The sequence below is a fragment of the Poecilia mexicana genome, unplaced genomic scaffold (genome assembly GCF_051168715.1).
Source record: "Poecilia mexicana isolate PSO_F unplaced genomic scaffold, ASM5116871v1 scaffold_5, whole genome shotgun sequence".
Lineage (NCBI taxonomy): Eukaryota > Metazoa > Chordata > Actinopteri > Cyprinodontiformes > Poeciliidae > Poecilia > Poecilia mexicana.
Window position 1 is genome coordinate 12,648,284 of NW_028263374.1, and position 21,792 is coordinate 12,670,075.

Genomic DNA, 21,792 nt, shown 5'->3' on the forward strand with positions numbered 1-21,792 from the left:
GCGCCGACTCCGCTCCTCCTTCTGCTGCACTGAGGTCGCAGCGTTCTCACACTTTAAGTGCGTCTAATGAGTAACAGCAGTAGCACACCACAACATCCATATTGAGCTGTGTGTCGCATGGATGTTGTCGTGTGCTGCCAACATTGTAATTTATTTATTTTTTTTTTGTTTTACGTATTTATCTTGCTGTCTGCAAACCAAATTGCCCTTTTGGAGATGACTGCTAAACTTCCACTAAGAGGAAACGCAAATATGTGGAAGCATTTCTGACCGCCCAGACGCTCACTTTTATCCAACGTAGGTAGTTTTAAAAGCTGCATTTGACAACATGTGGGCATCCGTATGTGAACGTCAATAACCTGCTAATGTTTACTCCTGCTAAAGAGCAAAATGGACTAATAGAAATAATATTTAATTCAGTAAACATTTTTGAAAACTTTTGTTAAATTTAGCAGGTCTTTATTCCGTATTTTTGGTCAAGTCTGTGTTTTAAAATAATGCGTCTTATTGCATTATTATAACTGTAATGACCAACATTGTCTTTACACCAGCAGAAATTGTTGTGGTTTAAATTAAAGCAAAAAATAATTTTAACATAAAACCTTATTTGCAATGTTTAAGCAAAAAAACAAAAAGAGAAAATACCTAGGTTCGTTTCAGTGATTTAACAAAACGCAGCGAATCACTGTCATTCTAATATGACTTAGAAGAGCAAAGTGGGATTTATTTCTCTTTTTTTATGACTTGTTAGCTGCTAGAAAACGTTCATCAAAATAGACTTGAGCCCAAGAAGGTGCCAGCAATGCCTCAATATAATTGGTTTGTGCATTTATGGCAGGAGTGAGGTAGAGAATACGTGATCAGCCCTCGATTTAATACTTTTTAAAACCACATTTTGTTCTATAATACCAAGTGTCTTAAAGGATGTTCTCACCATTGTCATTATTCTGCATCAGAAGCAGTTTGGAGTCGAGGGTTTTGCTGCTGGTGAGATTGGACTCGGATCAAATCACCAAATCAAATCGAATCAAATTTTATTTGTATAGCACATTTCACCAGCAAGGCATTTCAAAGTGCTTTACATAATAATAAAAAAAAAACAAAAACAGGAAGAGCTTCAGTTTATGTTCACATCATTCACGGCACCATTAGGATTCCTCCAACCAGAACCAAGCTTTGCACATCTGGGAACTGAATTTTTGCCCTCAAACTCTGGAGAATATCTGACTAATTACTCAAATCTTGCCACATTAATTTTAAAGCCTGAGTAGAGTTGACAAATTACAAGATGACAGCAAGGACTCAGTAGTATATTTTAATTCTGTTTCAGAAACGGGCTGTGATCTCCAGTCACAAGAAGACAAATCGTTGTGCAAACATGTTTGTACTCCATTACATAAAAATACATTGAAAATGTTTCGCATACAAAATGGATTGCAATTGAAAATGTTCCTTTAAACTTGAAAAGGCCCCTGGAGATGTTAGGAATTACCACGAAACTTTGGCAGCTCATTTGGTCCGTTTTCATTTCAAGAGAATAATTTACAAAAAAATGCTAATTTTGTAATATGCAACACAATAATGGAAAAAAAAAATCTAATTGCACAAGCGGTATGTGGACGATCAGCCAGGTATTCTGCAAAGAAAACGTTTAAAGCAAATAAAACATTTAAACTAAAAGAAAAGAAGAAATAAAAGTTTAAAACAGAAAAGTGAAAGGAAGCAGTATTAATGTAAAATGAAGGCAAGGACAAAACTGTTGAACCAGCTGTTTGATCCCTGAGCGAAGACGAGAGCTGTACCAAGTTTTCAGGAGTTAAAATCAAACGCAGAGCCAAAACTAAAACTAATTTAAAAGCTGTTCTTCATTTTTCAAAGGGCACATGACCAAAAAAAAAGTTGTAATCTTTTTTACAAATATAACTGAAACATAAAAAGAGCAATAAAAGATTTGATTCACAGATAGCTGGTATAGTTTTGGTTTCTGCAGGAGTAAAATCTGGTAAAGCTAAGCTAGTCGGCCACCTTTGAGCTAAAAGTGTTTTTTTTTTTTTTCTTTTTTGGTTGCTGGAAGTGGATTTTTAAGCTGCTCTTATACTATCGAATCCTCGTTGTCTTCGTCGTAGTAGCGGTTCTTCTTGATGATGTCCTCGGCGCTCAGATCCTCAGCGTCGCTCCCCTCCTTGTCGTCCCAGAAGCCCACATCCTGGGAGGAGCGCTTCTCCTTCCGTTCCTCCTCCTGCGCTCTCTCCTTCCGTTCCTCCTCCTGCGCTCTCTCCTTCCGTTCCTCCTCCTGCGCTCTCTCCTTCCGTTCCTCCTCCTGCGCTCTCTCCTTCCGTTCCTCCTCCTGCGCTCTCTCCTTCCGTTCCTCCTCCTGCGCTCTCTCCTTCCGTTCCTCCTCGTCCTCAGTGGGATTCTTCTCCTTCGGGGTGCTCACGCCTCCGTTTGGCGTCTGATTCATCCTCTGCTCTTCCTTTTCCTCCTGCTGGTGGTTTATTTTGGGTTTGTCTTCGGATGGCTGTTTCTCCTCCAGCGATGCCCTCCAGTCCTGCAGTTGTCTGAGTGGCCGCCGCGGCTCCCTGCGGCCCTCGGCGGCTGTGGGAGTCGGTTTCGGTTTGGCTGCGACTGTGAACACACGGCTGCGCTCCTTCAGAGACGCGGTCCTTCTCAGGCTCTTCAGCTCGGCCTGCTCCGAGCTCTGGAAGGATGAGTGGACCTCGTCCTCTGGGGGCCACTTGGCTCTCCGGGTTCTGTTTGAGGGGACGTCCTCTGCGGACGGACTCAGCGGTCCAGGGCGGTCTTCGCCGGCCGGAGGCGGCCAGGCCACCTTCAGCCGCCGCTTCTCAGCCGGCTTGTCTGCAGCCTGCTGCGTCTCTCCGGAGCCGGCCCGCGTTTTTGTGCGGGTCTCCAGCAAGGCGGCCATGTCTGTGACCTTGACTTGTGGCGACGTTTCCCCGCTGGGATCCGGCTGCGGCTCGGACACGCTCTCAGCCGGCTGCTTCGCCTCCACTGGTCGCTCTTTGGGCTTCGGCGGCTCCTCGCTTTCCTCTCCGTCTTCTCGAGGCTCCCACAGCTCCTTATGAGGGCGATGGCCGAAGCCTTCATCGTAGTTCCCTTTGGCCTTGAACAGCTGGTTGTAGTGAGGCTTGCAGTAGATCTTACCATGCAGGGAGGCGTAGTTCCACAGACTAGAGACGGAGCAGCAAAGGTTTGACATGAGCACACATCTTATAAAATTCATTTCATAAAAAGACTTCCAGAATGCCAAGAAAGAAAGAAGCAAAGAAAGAAAGGGAGAAAAAAACAAGGAAGTAAGAAAATGCAGAAGGAAGGACAAGAAATGGATGGAAAAAAATAAAATAAGCAGAAAAAGGAGGTAAGAAGGAAGGAGGGACAGAAAGAGACACAGCAACGAGATTGGTAAGAAATAAATACATTTACTCTTATTGTCTTATTTCAAACAAATCACACATATATGGCTGTATGCATATATGTAAGTAATAAATGTGAATGTCATCGACAAGTTGATTAATTTTAGTAATTCAATACAAATGGGGATTTTTTTTTTTCTGCTACAGTTTGGTTGTTGCTGTTATAAAAACCAGAAGTCAGTTTCTCGTTAAAATGAAATCACTACCTAAGACCAAAAACAAAGATTTTCTTTAAGCTAAACAGAAATGATAAATTCAACCCATTCAGCGGATGACTGCTGACTAGACAGTGAGCAAATAAGCACACAAATGGAAAGTTATGTGGAAGGAAAATGTGTGGCAGAACAGGATGAACTGCAGAATTTGAGGGATTGTGAAGCAAAGCACATTCAAGAGTCTGGACTAATCTCTTCTATCTTCATACAAGAATAAATACAACAGCAGATCCAAGTGCGGCAGCTTACTTCAGCTTTGTGCTGCAGTGAGAGCAGGCGAAGCAGTTTTTGTGGTAAGTGTGCTCACCAACCACCAGTTTCTCCAGAGGATACACCGTTTTCTGGCAGGCAGCGCATTTTGTTGTCTCTGGTACGCGAAACGTCTGCTAAAACAAAACCAATCGAATGCATTCATGGAGAACAAAGAGTGAAAAGTTGATTTTAGTAACAACATTGTCACGTTGCCGCACCCTGGTTGCTCTGGGCTGCTCAGTTCCTTCTCCTGAAAAGAGAGAAAACTCAGAATCAGCTGTGACGCTGCTGGAGGCCTTTTCATGTTTTCCTCTGGTTTCTGGAAAGCGTTACCATTGCACTCTGCTGCTGGAGTCTGTTTGACTCTCATGGACACAGATTTCCTTATAGCAGTCCCTTTTGGTTGGTCGGTCTGGTGAAAACACAATAGAAACCACAGTACTAGTTTAAGTTTGGACGCTGAGAGAGAACGATGCAAACAGTAAATGGAAACGATTCTCAATCTCCATGAGAAAGAAACCGAGTAACAAAAGCTGAACTGGTTTAAAACTGGTTTTATCATATCAATTCAAAAAGACAGGATGGTCAGATCAAAGTACAAGACGTACGATTGATCTTTGATGAAGGCAGTTTTAATGTGTGGTTTAAGAGCATTTCTAGTCTGCTGTGGTGACGCAGGGGTTAAGCACAACCCACATGCGACCCCTGGCGACCTCTGCCGCATGTCTTCCCCCTTCTCTCATTACCCACTTTCCTGTCAAATAAATATCCCTTATTTTTCTCAGTAGCAATTTAATCATTAATCTTGTTTTCATGACGATGCTAGCTCAGAAAACTCTGAGATGGCATCTTACATGACAAAACTCACTTGTGACATTTATCCTCGAAGGAGAGGGCGTGGTGACTGCTGTGCGAGTGTTAGCATCGCATACTTTAGGCAGTCATGTCTTTCCTATTGATGATGCCCCTTCAGCAACGTAAAGAAAGGCTCACTCACTAACACTCTAACCTGATTTTTTCCCCAGCTGTTTCTGCACCACAGTTTTCTTGTCACTGCACAGAAACTACCTGCAGGAAACAGCCTCTGCTGTGAATGCAGACTAACTGCATTCACAGCAGGGGAACATTAACCTTGAACTCCACCGATTTTGTTTCAAACGATCAAAACATAGCAGAAATATTTCTGTTGTTTGTTTCAAGTGAGTTAAAATGTATCTCGTGCTGAACTCACAGAGCAGCCGGCGTTATGTTTAGCGACACTCAGCTCATACTTGGCCTTATTCACCCTCACAGACGCAGAGCGGGTCAGCGGAGACGAATCTGAAGCAGAGGTGTGGATCTTCATAAGCTGAGGTTGATGGATGTAAAAAATAAAAATAAAAAATGCTGATAGAAATAAATCATTTGCTTACTTTTAGGACGTTCTGAGTCTTCAGACGAAGTGCTGCGAATCGTCGACCTGCCGACCTGAAGGAGGGGAAACGGGTTTTAGGAGTGGAGCTAAATGAGCCAGGCCCGGTTCTCCTTCCTTAATCTGCTGAGGAGAGCACTTTAAGTGTTACTCATCTCTGCCTGCACTACTCTGCAGTTTTGTAGAAGTGGGTCTGGTTTTGCAATGGTTGACAGTGAGAGACGCCACCCAAACGATTTCCAGATTAAACTTAACAAAACATGCCACAGGTCATCAAGCTTTCTTTGAACGAGTTCGATGTCCAGAACCTGAATTTTCACATGTTTTATCCAAGTATATATACTAACATTTGTACAATGAAGTGGTAACATTAAAACACAAAATAAAATTCAGCTAATATAGTCACATTGGAAAAAGTTTTTGGCATTAATTTCTGTGTCAATAACTAAAGTGCATTAGTTGGTCTGCATTTAGTCACATTACAGCCAAAACTTCACTTTAACAAATGGAAATCTGAAAACTGTGCATTTAGCATCGACTCTACTGAAAAATAAAGTTCAGTAACACTTGGCAGCAATTGAACCTGCAAGTCGGTGGATCATGAGCTGTGGATGCATTCGAGTTTAAATATTTGTTGCGGTACAAATGCTCGCAACACTTTGAAGTACTTTTACGTTTCCTGTTGTAAACAAACAACAAAGACAGACAGAAACATTCAGGAGGTACGGAAACTTTTGCCTGGCACCGTAAACAACATTCAGATGGTGTCCTGAATCAGAAAAGTGGAACAAAAGCGATGGAGATGTCCGACTCTTATCTGATAAGGCTGCCACCTGCCCGCATCTGACCTGCAGCCAAGGCATCTGAAAGCGTTCATGCGTCCTTCACTAAACACAACGTGGACGGTCCTGACCGCACCGCTGCTCTGGCACTAATGATAGTTTCTCTCTGAACACACACAAAGAAAAATAAGGAGTGCGAGTCGTTTCAAAACACGTGTTGCTGAGAGTTTCACAGAGTGAAAACATTTCTGTAACTCTCCTACTGATGATGTTGAGATGAATAAATGTGAATAATAGAACAGGTTAAGGATGATAACACGAGAGGGAAACTGAGCAAACATAAATACTGGGATGAATTAACTAAAGAAACCCAAAGAGTGAAGGAAAGAAAATGGGTTCTCGGTTTTAAATGTGTTAACAACGCCAAGATAAAGACGGCAGCTTTACCGAGGCGATCCCATGAAGACTGAGATGGGCCTTGGAAAGGAATGTCTGCATTCCTCTGTTTCAGGAGCTGAAGAGAGGGAGACTTGTTTTATTGGTCAGAGAGAAAGAAAGAGAGAGAGAGAGCTGCAGCGAAAGAATGGAGCTGGGGAAGGTAGAAACTGGTGACTGAACTGAAGGGGCTTCAGGAAGGAGTGAAAAAAGTAAATATGGACGGTTTTAAACTTGTGAAAGGACGTTAAGGGAAATGTGCATGGACATTTTGACCAGGACAGCACCTCGCAAAAGAATGTTCACCTTTGACCTTTGCTTTTTGTTGTTGTTGTGACTTGACAGCTGATCAAGTCACAACAACCAAAAAAAAAAAAAAAAAATCTGTTTTATTGGAATTTTATACGACAGACTATCAGAAAGCCGAGCGTCGTTATGATGTGGAGGGGAAACAACTTGCAATGTTAAAAACACAAAGTGTGTCCATCCAGTCTGCTAATTATAGAGTCAAGCTGTGTGACGTTTAATCTTAGTGTAAACGCAGCCGTGTTGTGAAGGTCTGAGAGTTTGTTTGTTTGAACAAACAGGATAATGAAGAGAGAAACACGGCGGTGGCAGCAGCATGCTCTGGGACAGCTTCTGCTAAATAAACGCAGGGCAGTTCTGGGAGAAAACGTTTCAGATCTGAAGCCGGGACAGAAGTTCGCTTTTCAGCAGGCAAAAGCTGCTCAAAAATGAGGAAAAGACGACAGAAATGATTTGACCTGTGATGAATTGATACTTAATATCTATTTGTTGAAACATGCATTACCTGTAAATTCTTAATTACTCTACATGACACCTTATTATGTTCTCAAACACATTACTAGCGTACATCGATGAATAATAATTATCCAACACTTTGTAATTTACACAGTGTAATCAATGTATTTATGTATTTTTTGCAGTAAAAGCTGACTCTAGAAAACATCAAATGCAAATGTCCAGCATATTTTAATAACTGTATATGCTAATTTCTTCACTTTGCAGATATACCGTGTTGGTTTATCACACAATTCTTGTGGAAAATAAAAGCTCCAGGAGTATGAATAGTTGTGCAAGACACTGTAAAAACAAACAAAACAAAAAAAAACCCCATAAGATTGTAACCTTAACTACAAGCTAAAAACCTGAGTTATGTTCCACTCGCCATCAAGTTTAGACTTTTACTACTTTTACAAATCAACAGGTTTACCTTTCCAGCAGCGTCTTCTCCCTTCTCAAACTTCATCTTCAGGTCAGTCAGCTGCACTTTGGGTTTCTCAAAAGTGGCGAGTGGGCTGGTGGGAGCTTCCTCCTCGATCGGCTCGGCTTTTCGCCTGTCTGCGGCCTCATCCCGGTCCATCCGTCTCTGCTTGTCGCCCGCCGGGGCGGCAGGCGGCTGCTGCTGCTGCTCGGGTCTGGCTGCGCGCTGATCCCCCCTGTCGGCGTGCGGGTCCTGGTTCTTGACGGGCGCGGCGGGCTCCTCGCGGACGGCAGCGGGCCTGGTCAGGACGGAGCGTGAGCGGAGAATGCTGGAGCCGCTCGGAGGGGGAGCAGGAGGCTTTTTATCCTGGTTTAGGTTGACTGCTTTTTCAAATTGATTCTTCAGGGAATTCAGTTTTCCGGAGCGCAGAGAGGATGGAGCACCATCAGTGGCCTGCAAAAAAACAAGAGAAATTAACTGAATAAAAAAAAAAAAAGAAAAATTTAGTCACAAGAACTATTAGGTTGCAGGCGAACTGATGGAGAGAGACAGCTGTAAGGCCTCGGATTAACGCGGTGGAATGAAGGAAATGCCTGATTCTGAACTTGGCTAGGCTAATAGATGAAGTGAGCAGCTGCTCAAAGCTGCTCCAGTGCAGAGATGTGGCTCCTGATGTCAGAGATGCTGGTTTATTAGCTGAGACGGAAAACTCAGCTGCTTTTCTTTTCACTTTTTTCCCCTAAACCCCACAGACGACGGCTCCGTTTACCACTGAAATGTCTGCTTTTAGTCACAGCTGAGGGGAAAACTCAGCAGGAGCACCGCACACTTCAGCAGGCAGGAACTTCCTCAATTGTAGAAAAGAAGTGACACATAAGCAAAGAGGATGCGGACAGGAAAATATGTAGATGTGTTAATCATAGAAAACAAAACGGACTTCAGAATGACGTTTCCTGCCCACAACCTTGCACAATTTCCACAAAAAAACCCCAAACTATTTAATATGTCTTGCAATTCATTACAAGTTATTAAAGATGACAAACATGAGCTGAATCCTTATGTGCAAAATAAAGACAGTAAAGAACGCAGCGGAAAAGATTTGAGCAAGTGACAAAATCCCGACAAAGAACAAAAAGCAGTGGCACAACTGCTGTCTTTGTGACGCGAGGCCAGCCTGAATGGACAACCGGATCACGGAGAGATTGTTCCCGATTTTTTTTTTTTGTTTAAGCGAGTAGAAAAGAAGAAGAAGAAACCTTTTTCAATGAGATGAAGCGGCCAGGATCGGTGTCAATACAGCCAGACAGCAAGGAAAGCCCAGGCTGGTTTTCCTCCGCGCTTCAGGAGGTGAGAGACAGCAGAAGGTCGAGCTGAGCGTGACACGGGCGGCTAGACAAAACCTACCAGAGCGAGCCGGTCCGGCACTGCTCCGACGGCAGGAAAGTGAGAGCCAGAGTCAGAAAACCCAGGAAACCAGAGCAGGAAATGATACGCTCCGGGAAAAGTTAACTCTTTCCTCCCTGGTTTTACTTCTTGTTTCCTCTGAGGAAGTGTTGGTGGACAAAGTTACCAAAGCCTCGAATTAAAGCACGACTCGCCAGAAAGGTGCAAAATACTCAGATTAAAAGAGTAGAAGCAAGAAGCAGGAAGGAAAATTAAATCATAAAGAAATAGTTCAGTATTTCATGCTAAGCTCTACAGCAGGGGTGTCCAAAGTCAGTCCTCGAGGGCCGGCATCCTGCATGTTTTAGTTCTCTACCTGGTTTTACACACCTGCATCAAATGATGGCTCCTTAGAAAGGCCTAAGCAGAACACTGACTTGCTGAGGAGGTTGTTACAACCACTAGGGAGAGAACTAAAACATGCAGGATGCCGGCCCTCGAGGACCGACTTTGGACACCCCTGCTCTACAGTGTTATGACTCTACAATACCTTAAGAAATTATGTTTGTTTTTTATGTTTTTGTCACGTCATTACAGCAAATATTTTATGAGACAGACCAACACAAATCACTGTAATCACTGTAAGGTATCGTAGAAGAAATACCTGGTTTTCAAAATGTTCTACAAAGCAAATATAAATAAATAATAAATACAGAAAAGTGCGGTTTGCATCTTAGTCACCTTTACTCTGACACCCCTAAATAAAGCTGCAGGTCTTTTGGGGCGCGTCTCTAGAGATTTGAATTTTGGCTCGTTTGTCTTTGCAAAACGGAGAGGATCTGTGAACATCACAACAGATTCTCCTTTTATGTTTGACCTGGACTTTGACTAAACCATTCAACATCCTTGGATCCACTGGTGTCCAATTGTTGATAAAAATCCTCTCATTGCCACAAAAGTGAGATTTTCTTTTTAAAGTAATGCACAAAAGTGACGCCACCAGATTCCTGTGTCTTAAACCCTCTTTCAGGTTTTCGTCGTCAGGTTGAGCAGAGGCTTGATGTTAATGACCCACTGCTTTCAAATCAGACGCGCCGAGCCAGGAACACATAAAACATGCAGGACGCCAGACCTGCGGTCCTGGAAATGGAAACCTCCGCCTTAAATTTGGAAAAAGCACAAAAGTGACCTACTCTGGTAAACAAAAAGACTTTTTATAACTGGAATTAGAGCAGCCATATTTCCATGTAATCCACTATACACATGCCAGCCTTATCTTGTGAAAAAACTTATTTAAAAAATGAAAAAAAAAAAAAAAGATTAAATGGGCTTAAACAGAAGAAGCCCCTTTAATTGATCATATATTGTCCCAACACACCCAGAGACTTCAGCGTATTTTATTTTATTTAAGGACTTTATGTGTTAGAGAGAAGTTAAACTCTGTCAAAGGTGACTTTTGAAGAAAGGTTGTTGTGGTGGATTTTATTTAGAAGCAGCGGAGTAAAGGAGGCTCAATACCAATAATTATAGTACTTGAAAGTTGTTTAAAAATATTCTCAAACAGGTTTTACTCTTGCTTAATGTTTTTGCCACCTGTGGCCTTTACTCATTATTAGCAGCTTGAGAGGAGAAAGGCCAAACAGAGAAGGAGAAGCACTAAATCAGACCGAGGACAAATGTGCCAAGGACAGCAGCCTCCATGTTTGGTGCGTCTGAACCACACGGCAACATGCGACATCAATTTCTAATAAAACCTACGGCATTAATTTGGGAACACAGCTTGAGACAGAAGGTCAATACAGACTCACTGCATTCACACAGCATTTGTTAACAAGAAACTAAACCAGGAGTCTGCAACTTGGTAATAAAGAACCAACCGATGTACTTAGACATACATATAATAACACATGCAGCTTTTCAGATTTTTTGATAGAATAATTGCTGTAAACATCCACAAAAGAATGACTCAAAAAACAACCAGTAAGAATTTTATGGGGGGGGGGGTTTATGTCACTGGGGTGGAAACTCTGTGTTTTGTCTTTATCAGCTTTTAGAAAACAAAATTGTGGGCCGAAAAAATTATTTTGACTTCAAGCGTTCACAGTGTACAGACTTTAGGTGTAAATATATAACAAATAACTTTTCATCGCATTTTATACAACAATCAACATTCCATAGAAAAAAACTGTATCCTTTCTTTGATTTAAAACTTAAAAATATAATTTTTTGTTGTTGTTGTTGCGAAATCATATTTTCTAAAGAGGACATTTCTCAAAAATTATAAGCAGTCTTTTGGTATAAGCAGTCTTTTGGTAGCATTTCAGCCCTAAACAACTTTTATTTCTCTGGACAGAAGGAACAAAAGCGCCTTCGAATACAGAGGCTGCAGACCCCAGACTTAGACAAACCATCTTCCAAAATACAATCACCAAAAGAAGAATTTCCTGCCAAAATTATTCATATTCCAGGTAATAAAGTATTAATATTATGTGGGGAAAAAATAATCTTTTAATTTTACCAATATGTTTCTTCTGCCTGGAACTAATGTTATCATTTTGAAATGGCTCAGCCAGAGACTGAGAGTCTGTGTAGGGAGCTGAAGATTAGGGTGATGGCAAAGAGGCTTTCCAACCTCAAAGACTTTGAGCTCATCGCCAAAGAAAATTCATCAAAACACCAGCGGGAACATGGAGAATGCTGCTCAGCAGTCATGAGGGTTTGATTCATGCAATAATGACGAGATTAAAAATAACCTTCAACACCCATTTAGAAACAGAAACTACTTTTATGTTATCTTGTTGTCTTTTTGAGATGCCTGTCTGATGAGCTGTCAGAAACAAAGGCTGAGCTGAACATCGTGTTGTTAAACTGGGTAATTTGAGGCTGTAGATCATCTTCAAAGCAGAAATAAATCTGAATATTGACTTTGTTCTTCTGCCTTTCAAGCTTTCCTTTCTTGAGCAACAAGTTGGAAAGGCCCATAAATAATTAAAAGACTAAATCATTTCATTTATGTAATGAATTAGGTTAACTGGTTGGTAACACTTTATTTGAAGGTGTGTGCATAAGACTGACATGATGCTGTCGTAAATATGACACCTGCAGTGAACATGAAGGAGTCTTGATGAATGTTGTCATTAAGTGTCTTTTGGTAAATAATAACACTTTTAATGCAAAGTTGCACTAAAAGTGTAAACTTTGCATTACTCGGACAATAATGACCCTTTTAATGCAAAATTCTATTAAAATTTGCATTAAAAGTCCAGTAAAAGTGTCAACTTTTCATTAAAAGCGTCATTATTTACCAAATGACACTTCATGACAACATTCATAAACATTCATGAAGACTCCTTCATGTTCATGTCAGGTGTTATGTCATGTTTATGACGGTATCCTGCCGGCATTCCCCTTCAAATAAAGTTTAATTTGGGGTTAATAAATTACTGCAAGTCACAACAGAATAAAATCCAGAAATCTTATTCTTTATAACAATCTGTCTCTTGATTACATAATAAAAGATGGACTTGGTATTTGCTGGACGTGTTGACAAAAACTCCCATCCCCCAACTATCTCCCCCCCATCCCCCACCCGCACGCACACACACACACACACACACACACACACACACACAAACAGATGGTCTTTCACAGTGCTCATTCAAAACTAAGCTCAGACACATCATACCACAAGTGTTATTCATAAATAATTCATCTGACGCTCCACTTTAATGTACTCGTATCAGGAAGGCAAACACACGTTAAGACGTTGAAAAACAATAATTAACCTGATTCACACTAAATATTGGTTTAGATTACAGCTGGCGGTGCTCTGTGAGAATTCAGCTCCTATCATTACAGCAACATCTGAGCAGGTTTAGATCAGGTTTCGTCTTTACCACCCAGAGCATTAAAGAAAGAAGATGCCTACAGTCTCTCCAAATAGCTGCTGGGGAAACGGACCCTGTAATCACACTGTACAACAGTACCTTGTGTTTCCTCATGACGTTCTCTGATCCGTTTCTCATCTGATCTCGGTCCAGGTTTGTTTATCGCTCTTTCGCTCTGACACATCAGCCAAACCTGCACGTGGAGCCTCAATGAGTTTTACAAGTGGGGTGGGGGGATTACACTGGAGCAGGATTATGGGTTCGATAGCTCGCCTGTCGCGACAAGTAGCCAATGAGAGGTCAGCCGGGACAGGGCAAGACGTGGCCGTGTGTGAGCATGAGGACTCAATGCGTTTGTGTGTGTGTGTGTTCCTCATCTCCTAGAAGCTTTAATTAGGTTACCGCCACATGAGAGGAACGGAGGAAATCAAGAGAGACAAGCAAGCACACACACACCCACAGTTTGTATGACCCCCACCCCGGACGAAGGGGCAAAATAAATGGTAATTTACACATTAATCCGCTTGTTTGTTTAGTCTTTAGATGAAAGATCTTAATCCCTGTCTTCCAACGAAGGACTGGGTCACTACAGCGCCTCGTAAAACCATTCACACCTCCAGAGCTTCACCTGTTTCCCAAGAAATTAAAACTTTACTGCATTTTACTGGGATTTTTTGTCGCAGGGTTGCCCATCTGCACATTTTTAGTTTTGCAGAGGCTTCGTAACAAGCCACTCATTTAATTCAGGTGTTTTGGAGCAAAGATGCGTCTAAAAAGTTGTCAAGCTTTTCAATGTATATTGCCGGACTTGACCAACCTAATCCTGAAGCAACAAGCTCAGGATATGCATGGTTTTCAACTTTTTTTAAACAAATACAATTCTGAAATATGTGACCTCCATTTTTATTCTGCTCTCTTTTTGCTGATAACTATAAATAAACTCCTGTACAGTCAAGAAGAGCCACCTACACAATAATATGTTATCCTCTTAATAGTGTCCAAATGTCAGCACAGGGCCTGCAAAGGTTCACCTTCCAGCAGGACAGAGAGACTCTGAACATGCAGCCAAAGCTACACTGAAATCTAAGCAGCCATGTCTTAGAAACTTAAATCTAATTGAGAATTTTAAAAGAAAAAAGATGTTCAAAGATGTTCTCTATCCAGTCTGACTGACTGAGCTTGTGGCATTTTACAAAAACAAATGGGCAAAACTGTTAGTCTCCAAATATGCAAAGATTGTAGAAACATAACTGGGAAGGTTTGCAGCTGTAACCGCAGTGGATGGGGAGTTTCTACAAAGTTTGGGATCAGAGAGGCTGAATAGAAATGGACACAAAGTTTCTCAGAAAAAGCCAGTAACTTTGTGTCGGTGTTTCACATGAACTCCCAATAATCTGCAAAGATCTGTTTTTTTGTGAATGTTTTCTTAGCACCACCTAATTTTACATACGTGTCACTGTTCGATATGATCCATCTTTAAGAGGAATACTCACTCCTTTCTTCTCTGCACTGGATTTCTCTGCATTCTTCTGGTACCTGCAGGGCAAGGAAACAACACTGACCTCCACTGACTCACAACAATGCAGAGCATACACACATTTTATGTTTTCTGATTTAAAACGTTGGGAGGCTTTAAGTTGCAACGTATGCAAAGAAAAACTGTTCATGTGCTTATTTTAATGTTGACATTCTGGAAACAGACACCAGTGCTTTCAATGATTAAACAAGTTTTACTAGCTATGTAAAGGACACAGGAAAAAAATACCCTTTTTTTTATTTATTTCTAACTTATGTGTAGTTTCTACACATTATTCTCTCACATTGCCTGGAATTAACCTCATTGGTGGAGCCAGTCCATGTACACAAAACTACATTCATGTGAATCCAGCCTCCACCATGATAACGGTCTGAATCTGGGAATCTGCGCTATCATTTCTCCAAACAGAACACTTCCCACTTACACAATAACATGTTATCATCCACCAAACACGTTTAAACAACCTTCCCACATGGTCTTGAGTAAACTGCAGATAACCAGGGTGTTTTTGTTTTGCTGTTCAGGTTTCTCTTGGTCGGAGTGGCTTCTAGTCGTTTTGCATATTCACCATTTTAGACCCAGGAAGGTTTGGTCATTACATGCCTGAGTGGTATGATGTAATTTTCTATTGTCCACTTTTAATTTACAGTAAGGAAATGTGGTTTTAGTTGGCAATAATCGGTCATATTTCATTAGAGTCAACAGACAATTCATTCAGGCAACTCAAGAGATTTATACATGTTACACATCTAGAGGTCTGATCATAATTTCAGATGTACCTGAAAAATAAACAAAAACATTTAAGATTTTACATTTGTAAAAGCAAGAGGATAAAATAAACTATTCAATCAAATTTAACACGTCCTAAAATTTACTTTAACCTCCATCTGTACTAAAGGCAGATGCTAAAAGTAAAAATCACTCCCAAACTTTGCTAAAATGTTACCCACTTGGACAATATTTTTGCAAGGCCAGAGTTTTTCCCTCGCCCGCCGAGCGACAGCTCCTTGGCGGTGATACGCAAGGACTGCGTCACCTTGGAGCCCCGAACAAATGAGCCGTTCTCCATGGCTGTCAACCTGAAACAAGAAAAAAATAAAAGCCACAAACACATTCAGTACATATCTGAACATGTTTCTTAGTAACCTATTTCTACAAATCTATTTCTTTGTTTTATACCACAAGGCTTTGGGAAATAGAGAAAATAAAAGAAAACAAGAAAGATTGTCTTATGTAATTATTAATGCCTCGTATTTGTTGAAGAATAACGTTAAGAAGTGTTAGAACGGGAAATGATTCACAGTGACACAATATGATCGTGAGAGTCTGGCGACATCCCGAGACAGTCTGCGATGCTATTTGATATGATGTGAAACAAATCCAAAGCAATACAACATGTAATGCAAAGCATGCAGTACAATGCAATGTGATATGATACATGTGCCTGCAAAAGCATTCGTTACATCCCTTTAACGTTTTCACAACGTGTCACGTTAGAACTTGACAGACCAGCTGAACTTATGCTGTTATTCTATTAGGTGAATTCTGAGGAAAACTTGGTGCACTGGATTTTATTTAGGGGTTTCACTGTAAAAGAAAATGCATGCGAATCAGCATAGTTTTCCTTTCACTTCATATTAGCAGAACTTCATGTTGTTACGTCACATAAATCCCGATTAAAAACATCGAAGTGTCTGGTTGTAACAAAATGTTAAAAACGTCCCAGGCACTAATATTTTTGGAAGGCACCAAACCCATACATTTATTTATTTATTTATTTATTAACCTTTAATTCACAATAAAAATGCCACAGAGACTAAACATTTATTTTACAAAAACATTTCAGCCAAAACTGATGACTTTTGTTTTGCACAAACAGCTGCTTTTAGAAGAGAAAGTAATCAAATAATCAAACTGAGAAAGATAATGTGTTACAAAGGTACATGAAACATATGTACAAAAATAATAAAGGGTAAAATCACTAAAATAAGATTAATTTCAGAGTAACACTTAGCCACCTAGCATGCAGGAAATAAACATACAAAAATAATTCATAATCAACAGGATGCTCCCTTTTGTTTTCCCGTATCTATTGACGGTTGGTGTGTCTTTCTGGCACTCCGTTATTAAGATTACAGTTTCTACTGGAACGGATAAACTAGTCTGGAACCTGTTCTTGCATCAGACGGAAGAGTCCAGCACTGTGTGTGCTGGACTTGTTTTCTGTCTACGATTATTCATTTGCAAGTTTATAGCACAAACTTCCGTAACAAAACGGCCCACGACTGAATGCACATATTTGTGCTCGTTCAGTTGTGCATGCAAACAGACGAGTCGACGTGTTCGAACTTGTTCTGCAGATCAGGTTGCATGAATGCAAAGAGGGAAAACACAAACTGAAAGCAGCAGAGAGCAGGTACGTTCGCACAACAAGTGGCCGCGGCTCAGTGGTGACACGGTGTCACAGGAGATGAGTGTGAAACCAAAATTACACTTTCACTTAATTACACTTTGACTAAGCCTTTGTCTTTAGATGTGGTTTATTTGTCAAATGATGAACCTTTCCGCAATTTCTGCATGGACAGACGGGCCAAAAGAAAACGAAGAGGATATCTTACAATCCTTAAACCTACTGTAGGTTGCAAAGGTCTTCACACCGCCTGACACATTTCACAGTTTATCACATTACAAACAACCTTCAATTTAGTTCATAGGGATTTTATGTGATGGACCAACACAAAGAGGAGGACGGCTATTGAGAAGAAAAAGAAACTTAGTTTACAGAAACGTTTTTAATATCTGAAGAGCGTGCTTACTTAGCCCCTTTTTTACTTTAATATCCCAAAACGAAACTCAAACCAAATGTCTTCACAGGTCACCTGATTAATCAATAAAGTCCACCACCGTAAGATTAAATTTCAGGTAAATACACATTATATCCACTGTAAAACATGGTGCTGGAGTCACACTGTGGGGACGATTATTGGTAAAAATTTGTCAATTATGACAATAACTGCAGCTATAAATAGGATAATATTTCCAACTGAAACACAGATCTGAGTCTCCTTCGCTGAAAATGTATTTGTGCCATCAAAGATGCTCAAATTCACGCCTGAGCTGCTAATGCCTTAAAGGTTTGATTTATTTACTTAGCAGTTTGTCCACTTACACCTAGAATGCTAATAAAATAAATAAACTGGCGTTTGTGGCTTCAACATGTCTGTAAAATGTTAGCAGGATCTCGTAAATCACTGCCATCTACAGAGTTTTACTTTAACAATCACTTCAGCTGTGGTCATGTTCGCCGTGGCGCACCTAGAGGATTACATCATCGCTCTGATGCACGGCAGCGCTGCCGACAACTTCCAGGACTTTGAACCGAACTCCAACCCCTCATTTAAAAGCAGTCAATAAACAGTCCTTCTTTCACTTTAGCCCAAATTTGATCTATTTATTTGTGTTTACTTCAATCTACTCTATAGATAAAGTTTTGATTTCTATATTAGGTTTGACAAATATGAACAAACATCCAAACATATATTCACGAACGAGCGTTACAATGTTATGTTTACGTTCCTTAAGGCGACTTATTACTGACACAAACTTCAGATCTGAAGGCAGCGTGGCTCGTTTCGTCATCCTGTATGCTGTCTGAAACCAGTGCTAAGCCGGCTCACTTGGATCGGGTTCTTTTTGTTGTCATTCATCTGTTTGCTTCAGGTCTTGGTTTAAGCCTGGAGTCATTTCCTTCATGCAAAGCAGGAGACACACCCTGGGGAAGTCACCTATTCGACTTAAATCTTAAAAAGCCCAAGGATTTCGAAACAATGAACAAGACAAGGTACATGTGCGTCCGACCTGTAATTCCAGATATTAATGGAGTGAATTTTTAGTACAGATCCTCTGGTTTTTCCACGTTAATAGAAAGCGGTTAAGAGTAAGATAGGGTCATGCTTGTAAGGCATGCAAAAGCAGCCTTAATGTTTTTATTTTAGAAAATAAATTAAGCAAATTAAGACTTAAAACTGATGCAAAGCTGTGGTTTACATACAGCCAAGGTCTTAAGGCACTGTGATCATTTCGACCAAGCCCAGTAAAACTCGTCTTAAGCAGCTGAATGCAGGGTGGCTACCTGAGCAGGTAGCCCTACTAATTAACAAGCTAATAACTGTCAGTTTTACACTATGAAGAGCAGAACAGCAGAAAGGCATGCAACTCTGTGCGATGAGCGCTTGAAAACGAATTTTAGCTACAATTTGATGTCATTCTATTATAATTATTAGTATTTATCTTTTGCTTAAAGTGATATTTTAGATTTTTGGAAGTGTGGCATCTTTCTATTACCTGTACCAGAAAGATACCATATCACAAAGTAAGTAGATGGTCAGAGAGGCAGAAGGCTAACAGACACACCCATTATGGCAGATTTTATCAATTTGAATTAACTAAAACTGGATCTGTACATTTCCATAAAATACCACCTTTGTTAACTTTGTTTTCATTTACATCCACAGTGACCATCTGCTGCCTTGAGACTCTGTACAACTGGGTAATTATTACGATAGCCTTAAAAATATAAGTTCAAAATGCTTGGAATACATCAGGCAACAATAACTGTGCTACAATCAGTCCTTTGTGATACGAGTACTAATCACACTGATATTGAAATGGTTGCCTTCCTACTTCAAGTAAAAGAAATTAGATAATATTATCCATTCGTCTTAAGAAATGTTTTAAATGCTGTGCTACCAAGAACCTGGTTTATTTGTACTGAGGGCTATCGTGACAGCAGAACGTAAAACTGTCCCAATCACATGGATTCTAGATCTGTTGTTACTTAATTATTATACGCATCATTCATTCATAGTATTAGTTCTCTTTTATTATTATGTATTAATAGTTATTCATTGTTTGTTCTTGTAAACTAGTGTGCTCCTGAAACATGCTGTCCTTGTGTGTTGTATTCAGTTTACTGTTTCTATTTCTAGTAATCATCACTCCTTTTGTCAGATCCTCCTGTTCTCAGTTCTACTAATGCTCCTTGTCTTCTCTTGTGAGTTTTGGGGGATTTTCTAGTTTCCCGTGCAACTGCATTACTATATACACAGTCAATGATATTTCATTTTAAAAAAAATTAAAAAAATCCCTGCTGCATGTAACTCTGGCTGCCCGGGGCAATAAAAGCCGTCTCAATCACTTTTGTGACAGTGAGTCATAAAAATCGTTTCTGTGTCACCTTATCAGCTCCAGATCACATGACCAGAGGTTTCTTCATTTTCATTTTCCAAAAATCCACAAAGGTGAGCAGCATTTTTCCAGCTAAAAGCTCACAATAGGAGCATTGACTGAGTCAGTGGCATCATATGTTGCGAAAGCGTCCACAGCGGCTGCCCTGTCTCAGGAGGGGAATGAGACACAAGTAAAGAAAGGCTTGACAAGATGACAGCCTACATAATCCCGTAAACTCTTCAGGATTTTATAATTAAACAAAATCATAAACGTTCTCAATACCCTTGATTTCTACATTGCTGATGTAACACCCTCAAAGGTTTTTGCTATGACAACAAGCTACCACAGCACATTTGGATACTTGCTAAGTCAGAGAAAAGGAGGAGTCCTCCTTGCTTAATGCATAATTGATCTATTATGAATTAATACAAAAGCCTCAGTCAGGTGTTCAGGAGAGAATGAGGGACTCTGAACTACAGAGTCATTACTGAAGTATGCAATAAAGAGGAATAACTTGAAGACAGGCGGCCCAGCTCTGAGGCCAACATGTCATCTGAAATACTTTAATTATAGGTCTAGCTTTCATGGTGGCTAGAAGAGAAAAGGGTAAAATAGGCTGTAACGTTTAGATGACGCAAACCGAGAGCACAGTCGTTTAACTTCAAGGAAAGTCGTGAATAAACAGAAACACACAAGCTGCTCTTACAACGCAAAACACGTGTATTAAACTTTCCGTCAATGTTAGCAATATCCGAACTCAAATCTTCCAAACATACCTCTTTGCTTTGGATAAGAGCGGCGTTAGTTGTTTAGTGAATGTTCCCCCGTCCTAACATGTATTTGCTCCTACCTGTGGGAACTTCCGTTTAGCCAAAGCTTGTGAGAGAACCTGCGAGACACCTGACACTGGCTGCTGGAGCCGCGACACCGCCCGGAGTGGACAGCGCGGAGGAGGAGTGAGCGCAAAGGTGAGTGGAAGAGGCAGATCACGTGACTTGCTCCACCAATGACCTGAGGCACAACGTTACACTTACCTGGGAGGTTTTTTTTTTTTGTTTGTTTTGTTTATGTGTGTGTGTGCGCGCAGGCTAAAATTCCTGAGAACAGGTGGCTTTGCTCACTTCCCAATGTTAAAAGTCAACAGGCAGTCTGATGGTGATAAGATACACGGGGTGTAGCAACCGTCTCCATGACAGGGCGAGGGAGCCGGAGGGGAGTGTGGGAAGGGGGTGGGGGAGATGTGGGTGGGGGAGTGACAAAAATGAACAATGCACGCTAAGCCGAGTTTGTAGGTTTTGGCCTATGGGGCCTCTCATAAGTGAACTACGCCTTTAATTTGGATCCCTAAACCAGCAAGAGCACTTCCATTCGGTTTTGTTATTGTTATTTGTTTATCAGAACATTATAAATTTCTTCACATTACATTCATTTTGCGAAACTTTCATAGCTTCTCCAAAAAAAGAGAAAAAAAATCAATAAAATAAATATAAATCGCCATACAGACATAACAGAAAAGGAGAAATGAATAAATAAACAAACGAGGCAGCATTGGGGAGCTAAAAGGTAATAGTTGTTACTTATCTTTTTAGCTTAGTCACATGTTATGCTTTGGGATGTCAAGAATTAAAATGTTCATTTATTTCAGTTTGAGTCAAAGAGAGTCACTCTTATTGTGTAGATCTGTAACACACTGATATAGTTCAAGCCTGTATTTCTGTTGGATATTTATGACTGACAGATAATTAAAAAAAACAACTCAAATTTCCTTACTCGGAAAATGTAATTATTATATAACATCTTCTTATATAACACAGATTAGAAAGGGATTTTTTAAATACAGAAAATTCAGCCTATTATTCTGTAATTTAATACGTCGTCATACTCCCCAGGCAGTAGAATGTAATATGGAGGAGATCAACCTGTGGTTCTGCTGAGCTGGTTAGGAAGCTCAGCTTTTGTCATCTGCATTGTTGATTCTGGTGATTATTATCTTCCTAATGTGTTT

General features: G+C 40.5%; 1 protein-coding gene across 3 annotated transcripts; it reads right to left on the reverse strand.

The window, feature by feature from the left end:
• Positions 1-1,301: 1,301 nt before the first annotated feature.
• LOC106912853 (LIM domain and actin-binding protein 1-like) lies at positions 1,302-20,745 on the reverse strand. 3 transcript variants are annotated; one of them, XM_088005537.1, is made up of 10 exons: positions 20,638-20,745; positions 15,509-15,637; positions 14,515-14,557; positions 7,761-8,204; positions 5,311-5,365; positions 5,130-5,218; positions 4,232-4,310; positions 4,117-4,148; positions 3,896-4,029; positions 1,302-3,188 (listed from the first exon to the last, which is right to left on the reverse strand). In XM_088005537.1, exons 2-10 carry the CDS (start codon positions 15,625-15,627, stop codon positions 2,093-2,095), a joined length of 2,091 nt encoding a protein of 696 aa, XP_087861663.1. In that variant the 5' UTR covers positions 15,628-15,637; positions 20,638-20,745; the 3' UTR covers positions 1,302-2,092. The 3 variants fall into 3 exon arrangements, with proteins under 3 accessions (XP_087861663.1, XP_087861661.1, XP_087861662.1); XM_088005535.1 differs by having other exon boundaries at positions 3,896-4,032; XM_088005536.1 differs by having other exon boundaries at positions 3,896-4,032; positions 20,564-20,737.
• Between the last annotated feature and the right edge of the window lie 1,047 nt (positions 20,746-21,792).